The sequence below is a fragment of the Taudactylus pleione genome, unplaced genomic scaffold (genome assembly GCF_031769625.1).
Source record: "Taudactylus pleione unplaced genomic scaffold, aTauple2 ptg000199l, whole genome shotgun sequence".
Classification (NCBI taxonomy): domain Eukaryota; kingdom Metazoa; phylum Chordata; class Amphibia; order Anura; family Myobatrachidae; genus Taudactylus; species Taudactylus pleione.
In genome coordinates this window covers 8,788,640-8,810,206 of record NW_028284601.1, presented here as the reverse complement: position 1 = coordinate 8,810,206, position 21,567 = coordinate 8,788,640, and the positions used below count along the sequence as shown (strand labels likewise).

General features: G+C 42.8%; 1 protein-coding gene across 1 annotated transcript; it reads left to right on the top strand.

The window, feature by feature from the left end:
* The first annotated feature begins 776 nt into the window (after positions 1-776).
* On the top strand, positions 777-14,738 carry LOC148518765 (olfactomedin-4-like). Its single transcript, XM_088477100.1, has 5 exons — positions 777-833; positions 1,618-1,767; positions 11,503-11,715; positions 12,052-12,205; positions 13,918-14,738. Exons 1-5 carry the CDS (start codon positions 777-779, stop codon positions 14,736-14,738), a joined length of 1,395 nt encoding a protein of 464 aa, XP_088333226.1.
* The last annotated feature ends 6,829 nt before the right edge of the window (positions 14,739-21,567 follow it).

The following is a 21,567-nucleotide window of genomic DNA, read 5'->3' as shown; positions in this document are numbered from 1 at the left end:
AGAAAAAATCCAGATCCAAAACCAAAACACAAAACCAAAACACGGAGGGAAAAAATCCAAAACCCTATTCAGATCCAAAACCAGGGGAGATCCAAATCCAAAACCAAAACACGGGGGTCGGCGTACATCTCTAATATATATATATATATATTATATATATATAGAGAGAGAGAGAGAGAGAGAGAGAGATACATATACAGAGATAGATATATACATATACAGAAATATGTATATATATATATATATATATACACATATATATGGATAGATACATAGATATATATATATATATATATATATATATATATATACAGTATATAGGTCTATATAGAGAGATATATACATGTATAGAGAGAGATATATACAAGAAAAATGGAGCTGCCTATATGCATAATAATGGTGGCACAGTGGGCACTGTTAAGCTTAATTAAACTACCTCTGTGTCTGTGATGATGTCACTTACCTAAATTTAACGTAAGGCAGCACATTTTTCCCAGAACTCAAGAACCTCATAAAACGTGACAAAAAAATAATATTATTTATTACGCACAGTAATATGGCTGCCACTGAGCAGATAACCATCTCATAAATGACATATCATTGTACCTCACTCTGTACATCTTTACAGCACATAAATCTGTTATCTCTCACAGATTGACAGACCCTAATTCATACTAACATGAGGAGTCGGTAAATGGGAGGGGTGGAATGTACCCCTAGTGCTATATATACTGGCTTAGCACTAGCAGTCACGGAGAGAAGACAAGATGGACACCATGTTCGCCTTCCTTATTGTGCTGCTGGGCATCTTCCAGAATGAAGCCGTTAGTCTGGTAAGTCCTACTGTAAAGTATAAATGAATATACAGGAGGTGGCACCAACGTGAGTTCCAGTCTCTTTTCTCATATGTGTACCTATTGTTTGGAAAGAGATAAATAGCAATATTGACTTGTTACTCCAGCTGTTATATTCATGGAGAACATTTTCATTGGCTGCACACAGGTGTCAGTTAGCAATTAACTAATGGGCACTAATGGGCAACTCAGTGTCACAGGGGTTAGTAATGCCATCTCACAGCATAAGGCTCGATTCCAGCCAGGGTGGTATTTGTGCTAGTTTCATCCAGGTACTCCTGGTACCCTCCCGCGCTCCAGAAACATACTGGCACACTATGTGTGTGTCTTTAGCTTAATCTCCAGTGAGGAAAGGAATGTTGCAGGTGAATACAAATTCTCTCTAAAGCATTGCATAATATATATATGCATTATATAATTAAACAATAATACATAAGGATACAATAATAAATAATTGGCCCAATTGCATGTATTTATACGACCACAAGCTGTAAAAGTAGAAAAGAAATCAATGCAACGTCACCAGATAAGTGATTAAAAGGCAAATTCTTTTTCAATCCTATACTGTATATAGGTTACTTACAATATGTAACACCACAGCTTTGATCTATCACTATTGGGCACATTCTAGTTTAAAAGTTCTCCCTGACAGTGGGTAAGCAATGAAATACATGTCCAGTTTTCAGTGGGAATATCTTACCCAATAATCATTGTAATAATCCTCCTTATCACTATACAATAATGACATTTTGTTCTTAAACAGATCCAAAACACAGAAGGTTCTGTTGATGAATTTGGGATCTGTCACTGCTCCATGGTCCTCCCAGACTCCACATTCCCAGCAGATCGCCTGGAGATCCTGGAAATAACCAACCGCAACTTGAGTATCACCGTCCAGCAGGAGATCACTAAGGTATGGGGAGGATTTCATAAATAAAGTTTTGACCAATTTCATGTCACTGTAGTTGCATGCAAGAATCATTGCCATTAGACAGGAATGGGTATATATACTAAGGCCGATTTTGATAATTTGTTGATCAATGTTAATCGATTTTGTGTTTCAGGGTCTAAATCACACATTTACACACAGATTTATTACATTATTATTATTACAAAATGTTTGTAAATGTGTGATTTAGAACCTAAAACTTAACAAATCGATTAAAATCGATCTGAAAAACTATCAAAATTGACCTTTAGTAAATATACCCGGAATGTCAACAGGAACGGGAGGAGACAATAAAAGAAAGGAATTTGTAATTATAAAAATTTAAACTGTAATAGTCATTTTGGGGACAAACAGAAAACAGATGAATGAATTGTATGCACTTTTGTACCAGACAGTGTTAATGGTGACAGTTGAAGTTTAATCCAAATATTGTATTGGGCATTTCTGCAGATTTTTTTGCTTTTGATAACTTGGGAGAGAAGTAAGGAAAGACTGTAGGTTTCTGAAAAGGTAAACTTCAATGGAGAGAAGGCATTTTTTTTCTGTGTGGATTGATAAAACGGCCACTGGCACTCCACTTAAGGCTTAAAGTTTGCACTAGTCAGAGCTATTGGAGATCGGGTCTCATCCAAATATGTTAATGGGATGGATCCATTTATCAACTCTATATCACACTGGCAGACAAGTATATTCCAAATTGCACTACTAGGTCTATTCAGGAACAATTTCAATATTGGCCTGACTCAGGGGCTGGTTGGCAACTTTAAGCCTGGGGGGCAAACACAAGCATGTGGCCCTTGATTTTCTGCCAAATAACTGCGACTGAAAAAATAGCATAATACATTTCTCAGAGGCGTGGTGTATCTAATGTGGGTGCGGTCAGAGGCGTGCTGTATCTAATGTGGGTGTGGTCAGAGGCGTGGTGTATCCAATGTGGGTGTGGTTTAAATAGCCATAGAAAATACTTGTTATATCAAAGAGCTATAAACAAATACATAACCTACCAGCACCATCTGACAAAACAGAAATTATACTCGTGTTCTCTCTTCAATACAGAGGCCATAACAGTAACCTCTATAGAATAATTAGACATAAAACTAGATCCACAATCTGGCCGCCTCTCCTTGCTCATTAAAAATCTGCCCCAGGACAACACACAAGGACGCACGCACTTCCCTCATTAAACATAATACACTAGATTAAATACACACACACGTAAAAATAATGCCACAGATACCCTCTCATTAGGCATCTTACCCAAAATATGACTCCCCTTTTTATTAAAACTTATGGACCAAATCTATTCTCCTACCTCCCTCATTGCAAATAGTGCAAGCAGGCTACTACTATGTACTGAGGGCCTGATTCAGAGCCGGACGCTATTTGCGGACGCTCGTTCATAAAAAGGGGCTGGCTATTTAAATTAAGCGCTCGCTCTTTGCGGTCTGTTGACGCCTCTGTCTGAACGAGCGAACAAAACATGCGCTCACTATTTAGGAAAAAACGCCCCCTGGCCGCTCGCATCCTACGACATCTCCGCTATTTATTAGATTAATCGAGTACATCGAAAGGCGTATGAACTACTCGCAGTGCTTGTGGTTGGAATTTCCTACCGCAATCATGCGAGCAGTTCAGGCTAAAAGACAACCAAGTGACGTGGTCAATGACGCTGCTTTGTTAATTATGCACACCCATTAAACGCCCGTTTTGACAGTTTGGCACGCCTGCTTTCGGATCTCCACACCCCGTTTTCAAGCACCTTCCCCTGTTACCACCCACAAACGCCTCATCCTGTCACTCAAATTAGTAAACATTCGCTATTTTGCGAGCACACGATTTCCGACCACAATGACTGTTTGGCGCATGCACATTACGACCTGTACGCATGCGCAGATGTGCGAACATCGCTCGGAGCGAACGAGCGGCCGCTTACAAGTGGCTCTGAATCAGGCCCTGAATACAGTCTATTTGATTAATCAAATCCCGGAGTGCTGCTATGTTTGTTATACTATACCTATATCCACCATAGATTCAGAGGTCCTACATTCCAACGGGTCAGAGGAGTGCCGGACTATTGTGTATATATATATATAAATATATATATATATATATACACATATATAAAGTAGGGATGGTATTATATTCAACTTTTTGATTTATATCAAAATCTTCGTCAAAATAACCCTGACGAAGATATTGATATAAAGCGACACATTGAATATAGGTGGTCATGTGTGACCTCATTATTGCCTATTAACTGAGAGTACTGCCATCTCCGCTTTAACTATCTATTAATTTGTGGAGTGCACCGGTGAGGCTGCTTATTGTATCCTGGAGTGGCGAGTTCTCCTCTTTGTTTATATACTGTATATCTCTCTCACTCCCTCTCTCTATACATAAAATTACCTAGGGTATCCAGTAAGAATGGAAAACATTCAAGTGTGTGACTCTATAAATCCAGAAATGGACAGGATCAGCACTCTTTGGATTTCATGAAAAGTAAATATTATATAAAGCTGACACCAAGTTTTTTATATGTCCTTTTCATGAAATCCAGTGAGTGCCCATCGTGTTTCTTCTTTGACTATAGTTGCCCACGCTAGTATGTTACACATTTAGTGTAATAAATGCCCCCCCTCCCCTTCCCCAATATATATTTAATAATTTTGTACCTTATACACCCCTTCCCTTTATATATATTTTATAACACTGTATACCCCTTTTTATATATTTTGTGGTAATCTCTCACACCCCATCCCCTCCTTATCCTTATATATTTAATATCTATAATCTTCCTTCACTTCTGTGTTTTATACTCACCACCTCTCATGTCTTAAATGTTTTTGTGACCATCACCCCCCTATATATTTTAAGTACTCGTTTAACTTACATATTGCTGGGGGAGGATTGTCAAAGATGACAAGTTCTCTGCACAACAGTGCACATTTTTTCTTCCGCAAGCAGGACTCAGGAGGTGGATCGATAAAGGAGGCTGCCGGGTCCTTGCGAGCCACCCTGACTCGTCGCAGAGGGGTCACAGAATAGAGGAAGGAGGAGGTGATTAGGAAGGAGAACTTGGTGGGAGGGGATCACTTGATGCCGGAGCCGCGGCCATTGATTGTACCCTAGGTACAAATTCAGTAGCCCCTTACCGCTTCCCGATTGGAGCTCAGATGAGCTTCCTTCACGGTAGCCATCATTAAGCCCGGCAGCAATGTGAGCCAGTCCACAGGGGGGGAGCATGTGACAGGTGGCCAGGACACAGAGAGAAGAAGCTCCCCGGCCGCTATGACTGTATGAATAACATAAATGGAGCTGTCGGGGAGCATCTACTCTCTGTCTCCCGGCCGCCGGGCATGTGATGCGGCGTGCAGCCCCTAACTTTAAAATTGGAGCGGCGCGGGGGGCATGTGCCACTCTGACCCCAGGCCCAGCCCACCCACAGCCTGACTACTTTCGGCCAACATCTACAGTTTTCCCCGCTATTCAGCAATAATCTTCTTAGGGAGATATATATATATATATATATACAGGGGTGTTTCTAGAGAGGAGGGGGACCGTGTGCAGTCTCCGACACGGGCCCCCTCCTCTCTGTCCTGCGGCCAGCTGTGCACTGAGCGGTGCGCTGCCAGCGCCGCACTTATAGACTCTGGGCACTAGAGTGTGCCCAGAGTCTATAGCGCATACACAGGTCACCGGGAAAATGTCCACCGCGGCCATTTTCACTGTACTGCGCATGCACAAACATATTCCAGTCATTTTTACAGGCGCAGACACCGGAGCCGATGTGGGACTCCGGAGAGGTAAGTTTTATGGGTGCAGGGTGTGCGGTGCGGACCCCCCTTGGACCCAGGGGCCCGTATGTCCCGCACACCCTGCATCCATTATAAATACGCCCCTGTGTATATATATATAATGTATATATACAGGGCCAGCTCCAGGGCTAATAGCGCCCTGTGCCAGCCGAGTGCTCTGCGCTGAGGTGAAATTGGGGGTGTGGTCTAATTACCATAGGCCACACCTCCTTGTGGGACGTTATCTGAGGGGCATGCCCGCATGGCATGCCCCCAAATAACGTCAGGTTGGGGGGAGCCTCACAGCTGCAGCAGTGAGGGTCCCCAACCCCCAGATTTGACCAGCGGGACAGTACTGTCCAGCTGAATTTGGGATGCTGGGGAAGGGTGCGCCCTCTATGGGTGGCGCCCCTGTTCGACTGCTCAGGTCGAACACCCCTAGAGCCGGCCCTGTATATATATATATATTGTAATATCATTGGGGCAAGAGGTCCTTCTCCTGGGGTAGATGGACATCTCCAAATACACAGCAGGCAGGAAACAGCACACCAACCAGTCCAGCTAGTTTTTATTGTGCAGTATAAAAAATGGAAATATTAAAATAAATACTAGCCTGTCTGGGCACTAACTAAAAAATAAATTCCCTTTCTCAAAGTGGTAGGGTCTACTGCCCTCACCACAAACATACTGTAGGCAGGGCTGCCATCAGAATTTGTGGGGCCCGGGACTGACAAAATAGGCTGGGCCCCCTCCCATACAGTACAGAAACTGCGAGCCGGAAGAGGGCGCGGACTGTAGCCAATGGCAGGTACGGCTAGTACCACCCCCAGGCAATCCCGTCCTGTGCGGCTGCACAACCCTCCTTACGGCCCTGTATATTGAAATGCAACTGCACATGCAGCGTATGTGCCTGGTTTGCTGCTGCTAGATTCCAATGCTATGCCTCCAAACAGCTATATAAAAAAAACACACACAGACATAGATGTATACATATATACACACATACATACAAACAAATCTAGCACCCTTCTGCCTCTGCCAGGCAGAATATAAATCTGTTTACCTATTATTATTCCAGGAGGCAAAGAGAAAAAATATCTGTAGTCAAGTTAAAGAGTCAACAGCATGCGCGCGCACAAAAATGGATCGTGGCTTTGTGTCACAAGGCCACGCCCCATTTTTGTATGCACATTTTTGGTTTGGCATTTGCAGGAGTCACCTTGTGTCATACCCCCGTTTTTAGTCATGCTGGGGGGCCAGCCCAGCACATGGAAAATACAAGCCAGAGCTACATAAAATACACTGAAACAAGTCAGATCCACATAAAATACACTGAAAAAAAGCCAGATCCACATAAATACACTGAAACAAGCCAGATCCGCATAAAATACACTGAAATAAGCCACTTCAGCATAATACACTGCAACAAGCCACCTCCATATCAAATAAATTAAAAAAGCCAGTCACATAAAATATGCTTTAAAGACCACATCCAGAACCACATAAAATACATTGATAAAGCAAGAGTCACATAATACACACTTCAGCTCCTCCCTTGTGTCACTCCAGCCCTCTCCCTTGCCATTCTAGCCCACATTCATGTGTCATTGCAGCCCCCCCATGCCACTGCAGCAGCCCCTGATGTGTCACTCCTGCCATCCCCCCAGAGTTATCTCAACAGCCCCACTCTGCCCCCATAAGCACAAAAGCAGGCATCATCTCACCAGCTCTCAGGCTGCCCCCCTCACTAGCTCTCAGGCAATAGTACCCATTATGCTGTGCCCCCTGTAGTTATACGCTTTATGCAGTGCCACCTGTATTTGTGCCCCTTTTACAGTGCCCCCTGTAGTTTTGCCCCTTATGCAGTGCCCCCTGTAGTTTTGTTCCATATGCAGTGCCCCATATGCAGGCCCCCCTATAGTAGTGCTGCTTATGCAGTATCCCCTGTAGTTTCACCCCATATGCAGGGCCCCCTAAAGTAGTGTACCTTATGCAGTGCCCCATATGCACTGTCCGCTAAAGTGCCCCCTGTAGTTTTACCCCATATGCAGGGCCCCCTAAAGTAGTGCCCCTTATGTAGTGCCCACCAAAGTAGTGTCCCTTACGCAGTGCCCCCTGTAACTTTTGCAATATATATGCACTGCCCATATGCACTGCCCCCTAAAGAAGTGCCACCTGTAGTTTTACCCCATATGCAGGGCCCCCTAAAGAAGTGTTAATTATGCAGTGCCCTCTGTAGTTTTACCCCATATGCAGTGCCCCCTGTAGTTTTACCCCATATGCAGGGCCCCCTAAAGTAGTGCCCCCATATGCACTGCCCCTTAAAGTAATGCCCCTTATGCAGGCCCCCCTAAAGTAGTACCCCTTATCATTATGCAAGGTCCCCCTGCCCAGTACTTACCTCACCACGCTCCCGCTGCTGCCTCTGACTGGTCTGACAGCGCGTAGGGCAGGCACGCTACTCACATCAGGGGTGACGTTATGACGTCACCTGCGCAGTGAATCACTGGGAATGCTGGCCGAAGAGGTTCACAGTTCCAAGGAGCTGCATGAGTAGGGGTTGGAGGTGGAGCACCCTGTGACATGCTGGTGCCTTGGAAATGTCTGTGTGGCGAGCATACTGTAGGACAGGAGGCCCCTTAGTCAGTCTGGTAGTAGCGGCGGGCGGGTGGCCTAGTGGTTAGGCACTTCTCTGACGGACTGCCCGGGCCTGGGACAGCAGTCCAGACAGCCCCCCCCCTGATGGCAGCCCTGAATGTAGGCATATGCACAGTACTTACAAGTAGTATATCACAGTGTCTCTGAACAAGCCTGACACAGCCTTTATTAGCCTCTCACAGTTGCAGTCACTAATTAGCCTGCTCTCAGGCTGAAGGCCTCAACACCTGAACCAGCCTTGTGGCCTTCTCTCTCACATCCACAACCCCAGGACTCATTATCCGGCTTTTGCTTAGAGCCCAAACTCTAATCAAGCAGAAACAGATATATCCTGGGGGTTTAAAATACATAGGTCAGAAACCTTGGACAAACATAAATGCCATTTAGCACTTTACTAGTGCTTCTATCACATATCCCACCCCTCTTTGTTTTGACCTGTGGGGTGGAAAAACTGAAGCCCCCAAACAAAACACACGAGACAAAGCATCTGCATTGGCCAGTTGGCTTCCTGGCATGTGGTCTACTCAAACTTTTACATTTTGCAATGGTAAGAATCACCTTATTCTCCCATTGCTCTCTTTATTCTCTGACATCCATTTCAAACAGGCATGATCCATAATCAACCTGAATTTCCTTTCCAGCAAGTAGTACCTGAGAGTTTCTAAAGCCCACTTTATTGCCAATGCTTCTTTCTTGACAGTAGCATAGTTTTTCTCAAGTGCATTTAAGTTTCTGCTTAAGTAAATAATAGGATGTTCTTCACCAATTTTGTTCTGGGATAGGATTGCTCCTATCCATAAATCTGATGCATCAGTTTGCAGAACAATTCCTTGTTAAAATAAGGTGTCATCAGAGCTGGTTGGGTGCACAAGGCTACCTTTAATTCCTGAAAATCCTTTTCTGCTTCAGGACTCCATTTAAGCATAACTTTCTGTTTGCCTTTGGTAAGGTCTGTCAGTTTGACTGCAATGGTGGCAAAACTGGGTATAAATCTCCTATAATACCCCGGGATTCCCAAGAAATCTCATCAAGCACAAACAGACATTTCCTTGGGGTTTAAAATACATATGTCAGAAATCTTTAGCCATTTAGCCCTTTACCAGTGCTTCTATCACTATATATATATATATATATATATATATATATTTATATATATTACGGTATTAGATGGATACCAGACAGCGGCACTTGTATACTTGTAAAAGTTTAACATACATAATCCACATAAGTGCATACCTGCCGACTTTCTGGCTGCTCTTTCCGGGAGGGTGCAGCCAGATCGGCAGGACGGGGGGGCGTGGCCGTGACAAGGGGGAGTGGCCAGGCAGGTGACATCACTTGTGGGCGTGGCGGGGGCGGGGTCAGGCAATCGCCTCAGTTTGGCCCCGCCCCGCTACAAAATGCCGATAAAATAGGCATTGTGAAGCAGGGGGCCGGGGCCAAAATGATGCGAATCGCGTCACCGCCCGCCCCCCGCTCTGGGGGTTGCAGGGGTTATTACAGGGGGAGATAGGAGGGGTGGGCAGCAGCCGGGAGAATTGCCTGCCTTCCCGGGAGGTTAGGAGCAGCACACGATTTTCGGGAGGCTCCCGACCAATTCGGGAGGGTAGGCAAGTATGCATAAGTGACCAACTTACCTCACCTTGACAAAGGGGCTAGTGAGCCCTGAAACGTTGCTCACTTGTGTGAATTATTATATTAAACTTTTACAAGTCTCCAAATGTCTCAGAGGGCACTGGAGCACAGAGTTGAGGAGAGTGGGGGCAGTTTTAGCCGGCTACAGGGACTGATTGCGGAGAGCCATCTGTCCCTGCAGTTTGTGGCTGAAATAATGATTTTCCTCATATATATAATTTTCTGAGCAGAAACCTTTAAGGGGTTTATTTACTAAGCAGTGTTAGGAGACAGAGTGAAAAGTGATAAGAAAGTGATAAGGTGCCAGCCAATCAACTCCCAACTGTCATTTTTCAAACACAGCCTGTGAGATGACAGTTGGGAGCTGATTGGCTGGCACCTTATCACTTTCTTACTTAAACCATGAGGAAATATTAGTTTCCACATGATTTAATTGAAATGCTGCTTGCTAAATAGACCCCTATGACTGAAATTAGAATTGCTATCAGCAATAAAGACAGATCCTGTGTCTCCACTCTCACGTGATTAATATCGGGATGAGCCAAGCATCAGTTTAAGAGAAAAATTAAAATTTTATTAAAAATGGGGAATAATAGGACTTTGTTACTACGGTTACACTTGCGCATAGTGCACCTTTGGTGATTTTTCTTTTGTCCACCTTTCTACTAGAGATGTGCACGGACCCCTGTGTTTTGGTTTTGGTTCGTATTCGGTATTTAATTTTTGATTTCTTCAAAATTGTTAAAGACAGCTAAAACCATGTAACTTGGACCTGTTGCTTACATGCACTCCAAATCCCGAGATTCGTTTTTCAAATCTGAGTTCCAAACTCACAGCAGGCACTGCCTGCAGAGTGGTCCCCGGGTTCAGTCCACACCTCCGGGATGCCCACCACGAAGTTGTTATGGGGTTTGTGCCGCAAGGCCACTCCCCTTTCTGCGAGGTCAAACCCCTTTTTTGAAGGCGCACAGCGAAGCATGCTGGGTCTAAGAGAGGGGAGGGATGGTTAGGTTTAGGGTTAGGGCTTATGGTTAGGCACTAGGGGCATGGTTAGACACTAAGGGGGGATGATTAGGTTTAGGGCGTGGGGAGGGAGAGGTTAGGGTTAGACACTAGGAGGAAGGTTAGCATTAGGCACCAGGGAGGGAGGGTTAGAGTTAGGGCAGGGAGAGGGGGAGGGTTAGCATACCAAACAACAAGTGTTGGTATGCTAGCCCTGTTGAGATGCCAGCATCAGGATTCTGACAGCCGGGATCCCTAGCGCTGGTATCCCATAACCAAACCAATAGGAAGTATAGTGTGTGGACACTTAGGGGGTCATTTGCTTTTGTCAGAGATAGGCCAGAGCTTTTTATTTCTTTTCGTCACATTTATTAATGGGTTAACAATGGAGGAAGGACTCATTCCAATGGTGCTAATCATGTTTTCTCTGAGTATAAATAAAAAATGAATCAAGTGTCAAAAGGTTGTCTCTGGAAGTTATCACCTTCTGTGGATAGTGTTAATTAGCGTAACCATTGGTAAAAAGAAAGAAAAGACCTATTTTTATATGTTGTAATACTTTAACTGGGTCATTGATCGGATACTTTACAAATGTGGACTCTCACTACAGATCCACAGCTATGAAAGTATAGTGATTGTGTATATCGAGAAGCTGAAGAACCTGACCATACGTGTGGAGCAGATGGAGAAGGGTGACATCTCCTACACCAAGCTGGACTTTGAGCTGCTGAAGTTGGAGATCAGAGAGATGGAGACAATCATACTGCAGCTGAAAACCTCATTAAATGGCTCCAATGTGCTCGTGGAGACTCTTTATCTGGAGGTGAGACTAGATGCTGAAAATGTTGTGTGTACCAATGTAAAGATGATAGAACCTGTTCTCAATAGTTAAATAATATGATGTAGAGTTCACTCTCAAGAGCTCTATACTGGTAATCATGGTCAGGGATGGATGAGGCTCATTTGTGCCCTAGGTTAAATGCACAAATGGTTTTGCCTGTGACATTAAACAATGTAGACAGAGTTTGACAACACATTATGAATGATTTTGCAGACCGAAGACTCTGGGCATGTAGTAATTATAGCCCTAGATAAAAAGTTGTAAGATATGTAAATATTATAAAGAGATTCCACCCAGCTTTTCTTTATTCTCTTCTAGATCCGTAACATTTCCATTATGGTGAACCAGCTGGAGGTTTATGACAAGAACAATGTTCTGGTGATCAGAAGGGAAATAGTGGCTCTGCAGAAACGGTTGGAAGACTGTGAGAAGAACAACACAAAACCAAATCCTCCGCCCCCAGTGGATTATGGTAATTCACAACAATGTCTGCTTAGCAACATAAAACTATAGTGTACAGTAATAATTGGGCAGTGGTTGTACACTAAGGGGTAAATTTACTAAAGTGAGAGTTCTTAGAATTGGAGATGTTTCCCATAGCAATCAAGCAGATTCTACGTCACACTACCGTGGTTGCAAGGGGTGTGGCTGCTATTGTGACCAAGCTGCCTCTGTGGTCTGCCACTCCCCCTGCACCCAGTCACACACACAAGGTGGGCCGGTCCAGTTAGGGCCGCTAAGAGGTGCCCAGGTGGCAGCATTGTTGATTTGGTGCCAGTCTGCCAGCTGATTACAGTTGGCACACCAGCAGGCAGACATGGAGATACAGCACCGCCATTCACAAGGCAATCAGAGCTTGCAGACTGGCAGCCAATCAGCAGTGGCAGCTCCTGTTTGGCTGATGGTCCGTGAGCTCCGATTGGCTCGCGACCAGTGCCAGATTCAAATTGCGCCAGCTCTGTCTTTCCATGTCTGCCACTGCCTGCCTGCACACCAGCAGTAATTAGCTGGTGACCCGGCACCAAGTCCAAACCTGCTGACTGCTGATGGCACACAGGTGAAGGTGAGAGGTTGCTGGAGAGACACGGGGAGGTGAGTTGCTGGGGGGGCATAATGTGTAAGGGGTTTTACTGTGTGACATAATGTTGTAAGGGGCATTACTTTGAGGCATAATGTGTAAGGGGCACTACTATTGTGTGGTATAATGTGTAATATACTACTGCTACTATAAAAGGGCAGAGCATAGAATGCTAAGGGGTTAATTCAATTAGATGCAATGTAAGATCTATGTTCTAACGTGATGGACAATCGATGTGCTGTGCATACAAATCCTGTACATACAGCAGGTTAACATTGTACATTTTCCAGCACCCCTTTATGGAGCTGCAAGGTACAATGCATTGCCCACTAAGTGTTCCATAGACTTTCCATTTCTAAGTTAGCTGAAGTGTTGTACAAAGACTAGCCAATAACAGGAGTCTGATTATTGCTGAGGGGGCATAATCTCTGTTGCTTTTCATACTTATTGGCCCATTTTAGCCCTGTAGTCATTGCCTTGTGTGATGTGCTGTCTTTTATAGGATTTAATAATGGATGGGGAGGACACACTCACACTATTGGCCTGATTCTGAGTCACATGAAAAAGAGCACACAGCAGCATTTATTGGTGGTTGCCCATCTGTGGATTTATGCACATGGCACTGCAAACCCTTTATCTATGTTCACCCGACTGTGCAAGCTGTGAAGCGCCCACTTTTAGCATCCATGCATGCAGGTGCAGTGTCTCCATTTAACCACTGCCTCCCATGCCAGCGACTGTCCATCTGTGATGTTGCCAGCTGCTAGGACACACCGACAATACCCCCATAATACGCCCACTGAACTGACCATTTTTGCAGCCATTTCTAACCACCTCTCAGTTACCGCCCAGGAACGCCCATCGCTTTTCCACCATACTGATACCATCTGTCCTATTCGCAACTGTGCCATTGTGCATACACTCTGGGTATCAGATTTAAAAATTTTGCGCAATTTCAGAAAGCACCTCAACTGGTGATCATTAGCATTGGGTGCGGATTGCGTGTGACTCAGAACTAGGCCCTAAACCTTAAAAAAGTATGTCTTTTAACTATGTGCTTAATATATGTATATATCACATGTATATTGTAATATTTCATTGTACAGGTACTTGCAACCACGGACAAATCACGGATATCAGCAAACCTTTTGTAGTGCAGCTGAATTGGTTGGGAGCCAGCTACAAAAACGGAGCATGGGGAAGTGATTCATTATTAGGTGCTGCTCAGACTGGTCAATGGATAGCTCTCACAGATGCAGATCAAAGGCTAATGAGGACCGTACGCTTCTACACCTCATATAATAATCTCCTAATCTATGCACACAATGTACAAAAGAGCTTTTCGTATTCTGAATATGGACAAGGCAGTGGGATGATTATGTTCAACAACTCATTGTACTATAACTGCTACAACAACAGGAACCTGTGCAAACTGAACACTCACACCAGTCAGCTGGAGGCAAAGATTCTGCCTGACGCCACCTACAATAACCGGTTCTCATATACATCATCAGCTTACCAGGACATTGACTTTGCCAGCGATGAAAATGGTCTGTGGGTCATTTACTCAACTGAAGCTCAGGGTGGTCACATTATCCTCAGCAAACTTGATGCCAACTCTCTTGTAGTGCAGCAAACCTGGTACACCTCCCAGTACAAACTAGCAGCCACCAATGCGTTCATGGTGTGTGGGGTTTTATATGCTACAAGAACCCTCAACACAAAACAAGAGGAGATTTTCTATATGTACGACACTAAAACCAGTCAAGAGGGGCATCTGAGCATCAGATTCGACAAGATTAAGGAGTATGTGCGTAGTCTGTCCTACAACCCCAATGATCACAAGCTCTACATGATGAATGATGGATACCTGGTCTCCTATGACCTCACTTTCATGCCCCTACAAGGAAAGAAGTTTAACATATAAATTCTCACTTTCCAGAATCCGCAAGGTTGTAAAAATAATTCAAATTTGATTTAGGTGCTAGTGTGATTTTACCTAGTGGTGATGTCTAATATCCAGCATTTCACTTGTTTGGATTAAATTAACCTCCAGGGGGAAAATTACTAGATTGTGGGTTTGGTGGCAAGTTGAAAAGGGTCACACATTTTTAACAAATCTTTAGCAATCTTGCCATCCAAACCATTGGAGGCATATTGAACAATTCTCTGGAGATGGGCAGTAATATGTGGCTATTTTTGACAATTAGACAAGATGAAGGATAATGTGCAGAGTCTGTCCTACAACCCCAATGATCACAAGCTCTACATGTTCAATGATGGATACCTGGTCACCTATGACCTAACTTTCATGCCCCTCAAAGGAAACAGTCTAACATTTAATTTCTCACATTCCAGAACCAATGAAGGTTATAAGAATAATTCCTTTAGGATGATGCTGCCAGTGTGATACGCACCTACAGGCAATGTTATAAAATGACTTCTATTGTGTGGAATAACCTCTTGTAGAATCACTAAAATTTAAAAGAGCTTTGATAATGCAAAATACACAGGAGTGACTATGTTCCTTGTATTGATATTTTACTCTTTTGATTACTTAATAATATAAACTAATGAATGGCTTTTAAATAAATTGATACCTGCAAAAGAAAAGGTCTGATTGTATTTTAATTAGGGTGTCTCAGCTCCCATAGGCTAATATTTTTTCTCTTATACATCAAACAATTGACTCTGGCCAGGTATAAACACAAATTATTATTGTTATTATTATTATTATTATTATTATTGTTATTATTATTTCATAAGAGCATATAAAATAGTCTTCCAAAATGTTTAATGAAGAGAAGTGGCACTCTGGCAGCATGGATGGCATAGTGGTTAGCATTATTGCCTCACAGCCTGTGGTCATAAGTTCAAATACCAATTAGGGTTTATCTGTGTGGAGTTTACATGTCCTCCTTGTGTTTGTGTGAGTGTTCTGGTTTCCTCCTGTGGTACCCCAGGAGGTGCAGTGGGCACAAATAAGTTAGGTGTCAATGGTACTTTACAGCTGAGACAGCAGCTCCAGCGGATCTTCCTTCTTCTTTGGCAATTACTCCTCAAACTTTATCGACCTCAAGCTGTAGCAGAGAGGCTAGCACCACAAACACAGTCAAATTACACAATGTGACAGACTTGATAAGTAGAATAATCAATTTGATTTACTAAAGGTGGGTAGGAGTGTTTCAACACAGTAGTTTACAATACATTAGTGGACAGGCAATGGGCAATAATTATTTCCAGTAATTAAAGGGGGTTCTTTATCTTAACTGCTGCAGCTCTGCTTTTCCCACAACTAGGAAAAATGCAATTATCAATTGTTTCCATATACTATACTCTAAACACACAGTAATATTTACAAAACACAGATATACAGTAATAGCAGCATAGATTATTACTCAGCATAATAAACAAACATCTCGAAAAACTATTCAGTTATTACTCTAAAGTGTACACAAAGTTCTGTCATCGGAGTATTCTGTTGCTGGATGATCTCTGACCTATAACATGTGTGTATTCATAATCCACAATTGGTAATAGCAGTAAGCTTAGCATCTAATACTGTTCTTTACTGATTCCAGGGAACAATAGCTTTGGTTTACCAATAATAAATCAACACAATTCTACTTTCAATATATCACAACTATCTCCTGCAATTCACAGTATCAATAACTCCCCAAAGTGTTTTTGTACTCAGTTTATGATTCACACAAAGGGGTCTATTTACTAAGCAGTGTTAGGAGACAGAGTGAAAAGTGATAAGAAAGTGATAAGGTGCCAGCCAATCAGCTCCGAACTGTCATTTTGCAAACACAGCCTGTGAGATGGCAGTTGGGAGCTGATTGGCTGGCACCTTATCACTTTCTTATCACTTTTCACTCTGTCTCCTAACACTGCTTAGTAAATAGACCCCAAAATGTCTGCCACTCTTTACACTGGTAAACCCAGGCACTGTTTCTCTAGTAGCTCAAACAAGATGAATATAATGCTGTTTACACAAATTAAGTCTCTTGCACAAGTCAGAATTACACAGTACTTGAAATATAGCAGATCTTAGTATCTCTCAGCAATTCTGAGCAATTCTGAATTATTCTGAGTATCTGTCAGTAATTCTCAGTAGAATTTCTGCACAGGCCTTGAAGGGTTAGGACCAAAGGTAATTAATAGAACTAACAATGACAATACTGTTAATGGCTTATACTATAGTTTATTATATTCAGTTGGTGGTGCTCCCCAAAAGTCAAGCAAACACGTAATTAAACAGATTTTTCTACAAGGTGAAAATCAAAGATGAAACTCCCTTTTTGGGGCACACTTAGGCCCGTATTCAATTTGAGGCGAAAAGTTTATTTTCGCGTGTTTTTGCCAGAATCTTTTCGCCGATGATGTCATTTTCGCCTGTTTTGGTTTTACCCCATAGTCAATTTGAAAGACTTTCCGCCTAGGTGGAAAGTCAATGCAATGTAATAGGCGATAGCAGGCGGAAAAAAGTGCAGAATTCGGATTTTGGGGTGCAACGTTGCGGGAAACCCCGTGCAACCTTCAGACAGTCCCCCAAAGGTAAACTGAGTAAAAAAAATAAAAAAAAACACTTTTAAACACTCCAAAAAATCACTTTCATTTTGTGGGCGAAAAAAAAAATGTTGGGGTACAAAGTTGAAACCTAGCGAACTTGAATCTGGGGGGGTCCCCAAGTATGACCCAAGTGTTTTTTGATTGAAGCTGCTTGCGGCAGGTGGATTTTTCATGATTTTTTCAACTTCACTTTAGCGACTTTTAAATATGCTGACCCCCATTTACAAGTACCTACAAGTACCCCAAATTTGCTAGGAGAAGTTATTTTCATTAAAAAAACTCCTAAATACTATTCTGCACCACTTATTAAAAAATGCTATTTAGCGACTATTAAACCCATTTAAAAAACCCAAATACCTTCAGCAAGCCAAATCAGGGGGTACCATAGCTAACCTCCATGTCAGAGCATCATTTGGGGGGTGTCAGGCTGATTTCCCCAAATCTGACAGTACTTTCCGCCTGTTCAAGTTTCGCCGGGTCCCGTTTTTGCGTACTTTCAAATTGAATATGGGGTAAAGTGGGGACGGCCGCGATACTTTTCTGCCTACAAAACATGCGATGTAGGCGGAAAGTCCGGGACGCGAAAAAGTATCGTGGCTCGGCTCAAATTGAATACGGCTCTTAATATTAATACATAACTTTTATTGTTTATATAGTAGTCAGTTACATCAAAATGGATCCTTGAAAACTTATTTAAGATCCATTAGACAAAGTAAATAAGTGATTCCGGATTCATGTTTGTGAAACAAAAATGAATATCATTAATTAGTAGGAGGTGAAAATATTGAATGGCAAACACAAAAATATTTAAATAATTATCTATATTAACAATTAGTCAATATTGTAACCATAGAAGTGAGATTTGTGTCTGCAAAATTATGCAAATATCAGGTATTCCTCATGTATAAGATAGGTACATAAATAAATAAATAAATAGATAAATATCTATTCTGCAGGTGGTAAATCAAAAATCACATTTCGCTCTGAATAGCAAAAACAATTAGCAGGGAAAAAGGTTCTAATAGTTGGATGATACTATACCAATATCAAAACTAAGGGTGTGCACCTTCCACTTTTTGTGTTTTGTGTTTTGGATCTTGATCTTTCTTCGTGTTTTGGATCTGGATTGCTTTTGCCAAAACCACCCTTCCGTGTTTTGGGTTTTGGATCTGTATTTTTTTGGAAAAAAGCATAAAAACAGCTAAAATCAAAGAATTTTTTTTTTTTATTATTGCTACGCTATTATTAACCTCAATAACATTCCTTTCCAGTCTATTCTGAACACCAAAAAGGTTGCACCGAGGTAGCTCGATGACAATGCTAAGCGACACAAACACATGGCCCATCTAGGAGTGGCACTGCAATGGCAGACAGGATGGCAGTTTGAAAAACTAGGCCCCAAAGAAAGAGGTGCAAGATGGAATTGTCCTTGGGCCCTCCCACCCACCCTTATGTTGTATAAACAGGACATGCATACTTTAACAAACCAATAATTTCAGCGCCAGGCCTGCCACACGACTGTGGATGAAATGATTGGTTTGTTTGGGCCCCAACAGTGGACAGCCAAGGAGAAAAGACCAGGGAGATTTAGTCAGTGGTACTTTAAGTATTTCCGAAAGGAGGATAGCCACCTCGTCCCAGAATTTGGCTATTTTAGGACATGGCCACCATATATGTATGTAGGTGCCCGTCTCGCAGCAACCTCTCCAGCAACGGTCAGAGGCTAGATGATACATTCTGTGCAGGCGGGCAGGTACCAGGTACCATCTATAATATATCTTGTAGGCATTTTCCTTTATTAAGGTGGAAATAGAAGATTTGGATACCCTCTCCCGCACTACAAACCATGTGCCCTCATCCGGTGGGCTCCCCAGATCCTTTTCCCACTGAAGTTCATGGCCAGGTGTATCTGGTAAATTAACATACAGTAAAAGATTATATATGATAGATATGATACCTTCCATGAGAGGATTGCGGAGACACAAAGACTCATAGGGTGTTAAAGATTTATCAATTGAATTAATGGGAAAAGAGTTAATAAAGTGACGTATTTGAATATAAGCAAAAGTATTGACAGAAGGTATATTAAATTTATTCTGTAATGAAATCCAGAGGGGCGCATCCACCTGACTAAAAAACATCAGATACCATTCTAACCCCACCTTTAATCCAAGCAGAAAAGCGGGCAAGCTTGAAACCTGGGGTAAATGCTGGGTTCGACCATATAGGGGTAATGGGGGATGGATAGGAGGTGATGTTGAAATGGGAGTTAAAGTAATCCCATATAGAGCATGTAAAGGAGATAACCGGGTGTGAGCGAGCAGATTGAGGTCTATCAGGTGTAGCCAAGCCTATAATTGTAGATATGGAGGAGACATTACACATCTTAGTTTTAATTTCCACCCAACGGGGTGTTTGAGATAATGTAAACCAGGCTATTGCCTGACTTAAATGGGTAGCATAGTAATAAAGGTTAACGTCGGGAAACCCATTTCCCCCATTAGTGGTGGGACGACGAAGAGTCAGATAACTAATGCGGGGAGGTTTGGATTTCCATACAAATTGGACAAACCACCTGTGTATTTGCAATAAAGTTGATTTGGGGACAGCAACAGGAAGAGATAGAGTAATCTAGGCATAAGGTTAATTTTAACTGTTACTATCCTGCCTAACCAGGAAATTATTCGATCTCGCCATCGAAGAAGGTTCAGTTTAATTTATTTAAGCAAAGGGGGGAAATTTGCAGAGTATAAGGTGTCATATCTGTTTGTTATATAGACTCCTAAATATTTAATTTTAGAGGGGCACCAGGCAAAATTATAATTGTGACGCAGGAGATCTAAGACCCTAGGTGATATACTGAGCGCGAGAGACTCAGTTTTAGAAAAGTTGACCTTATAGCCCGAAGGTGAGCCGTAGTCAGTCAAAACTTGAAAAAGTTTCGGGAGAGATGTATGAGGAGAAGTTAGGGTTAGGAGTACGTCATCAGTGAAAATAGATACTTTGTATTCAGTCTTTCCAAGTGACGTACCCCTAATATCCGAGTCAAGGCGAATTTGTGCTGCAAGGGGTTCAATGACGAGAGCAAAGATCAGAGGTGACAAAGGGCACCCCTGTCTAGTGCCATTAGTTATAATGAAAGGGGATGAGAGAAGACCATTGACGGAGACCCTAGCTGAAGGAGTAGAATATAGGGCATGGATGCCCTGGAGAAAATTACCACCAAAGCTGAAGGGCCAGCAGATCCGGTCAAAGGCCTTCTCAGCGTCCAGGGAGAGCACCAGAGCTGGGGTTTGAGTAGAATTGATGGAGTGAATGAGACTAACAACTCGCCTGGTATTGTCCCTGGCTTGCCTTCCTTGGTATAAAGCCAACCTGATCGTTATGGACCAAGTCAGGCAGCACTGAATTCAGGCAGTTGGCAAGTATCTTTGCATAAATCTTGACGTCAGTGTTCAACAGCGAGATGGGTCTGTAATGGGCACAATTGGAGTGGTCTTTACCTTCTTTGGGAATAACAATAATCCTAGCCTCAAGGGCCTCTTTGGAGAAAGAACCACCAGACATCACACCATTGAACACCGCGGCAAGGTTGGGGGAGAGCAGGGAGGCAAAGGATTTATAGTAGGTGGCAGTGAAGCTGTCAGGGCCAGGGGCCTTATTGGCTTTAAGGTTCTTTATCACTTCTGAGTTCTCCTGCGTCTCAACTGCAATGCTTAAGGATTCAAGGACTGATGAGGATAATTTTGGTAGATGGCAGCTGGCTAAGAAGTTTTGTATAGAGTCCACAGCAGGTAGTGAACTACCTGAAGAAGACAAAAGGTTATATAGATTAGTATAAAATTTACAAAATTCCTCAGTAATGTGTAAGGGATCTCTAATAGGTTCACCTGAGTGAGATTTAATTGTTAGAACAGTGTTCTGCGAGAGTTTAGATCGTAATCTAGATGCCAGTGTTCTATCAGCTTTATCCCCTTTTTCGTAAAATGTTTGATTAGGCCATTTGAGAGAAGTCTCAGCTTTTACTGTAAGAAGGAGGCAAATTCACCTCTGGCGGCTACAAGGTTATGGTAATCATCCGCCAGTCCTGCTGTTTTGTGGATTTAATCTAAACGAGCAACGAGATCCATGAGTTCAAGAAGCATCTTGCCTCTGGCCCTCCTAGCAAGGGCCGCTGACTT

Excerpts from the sequence above, each read along its gene's own strand:
- LOC148518765 (XM_088477100.1), top strand. The coding sequence starts at position 777 with ATGTTCGCCTTCCTTATTGTGCTGCTGGGCATCTTCCAGAATGAAGCC. Across the intron at positions 1,768-11,502 it reads TCCAGCAGGAGATCACTAAG|ATCCACAGCTATGAAAGTAT; the intron begins GTATGGGGAGGA and ends CTCTCACTACAG. Across the intron at positions 11,716-12,051 it reads TGGAGACTCTTTATCTGGAG|ATCCGTAACATTTCCATTAT; the intron begins GTGAGACTAGAT and ends ATTCTCTTCTAG.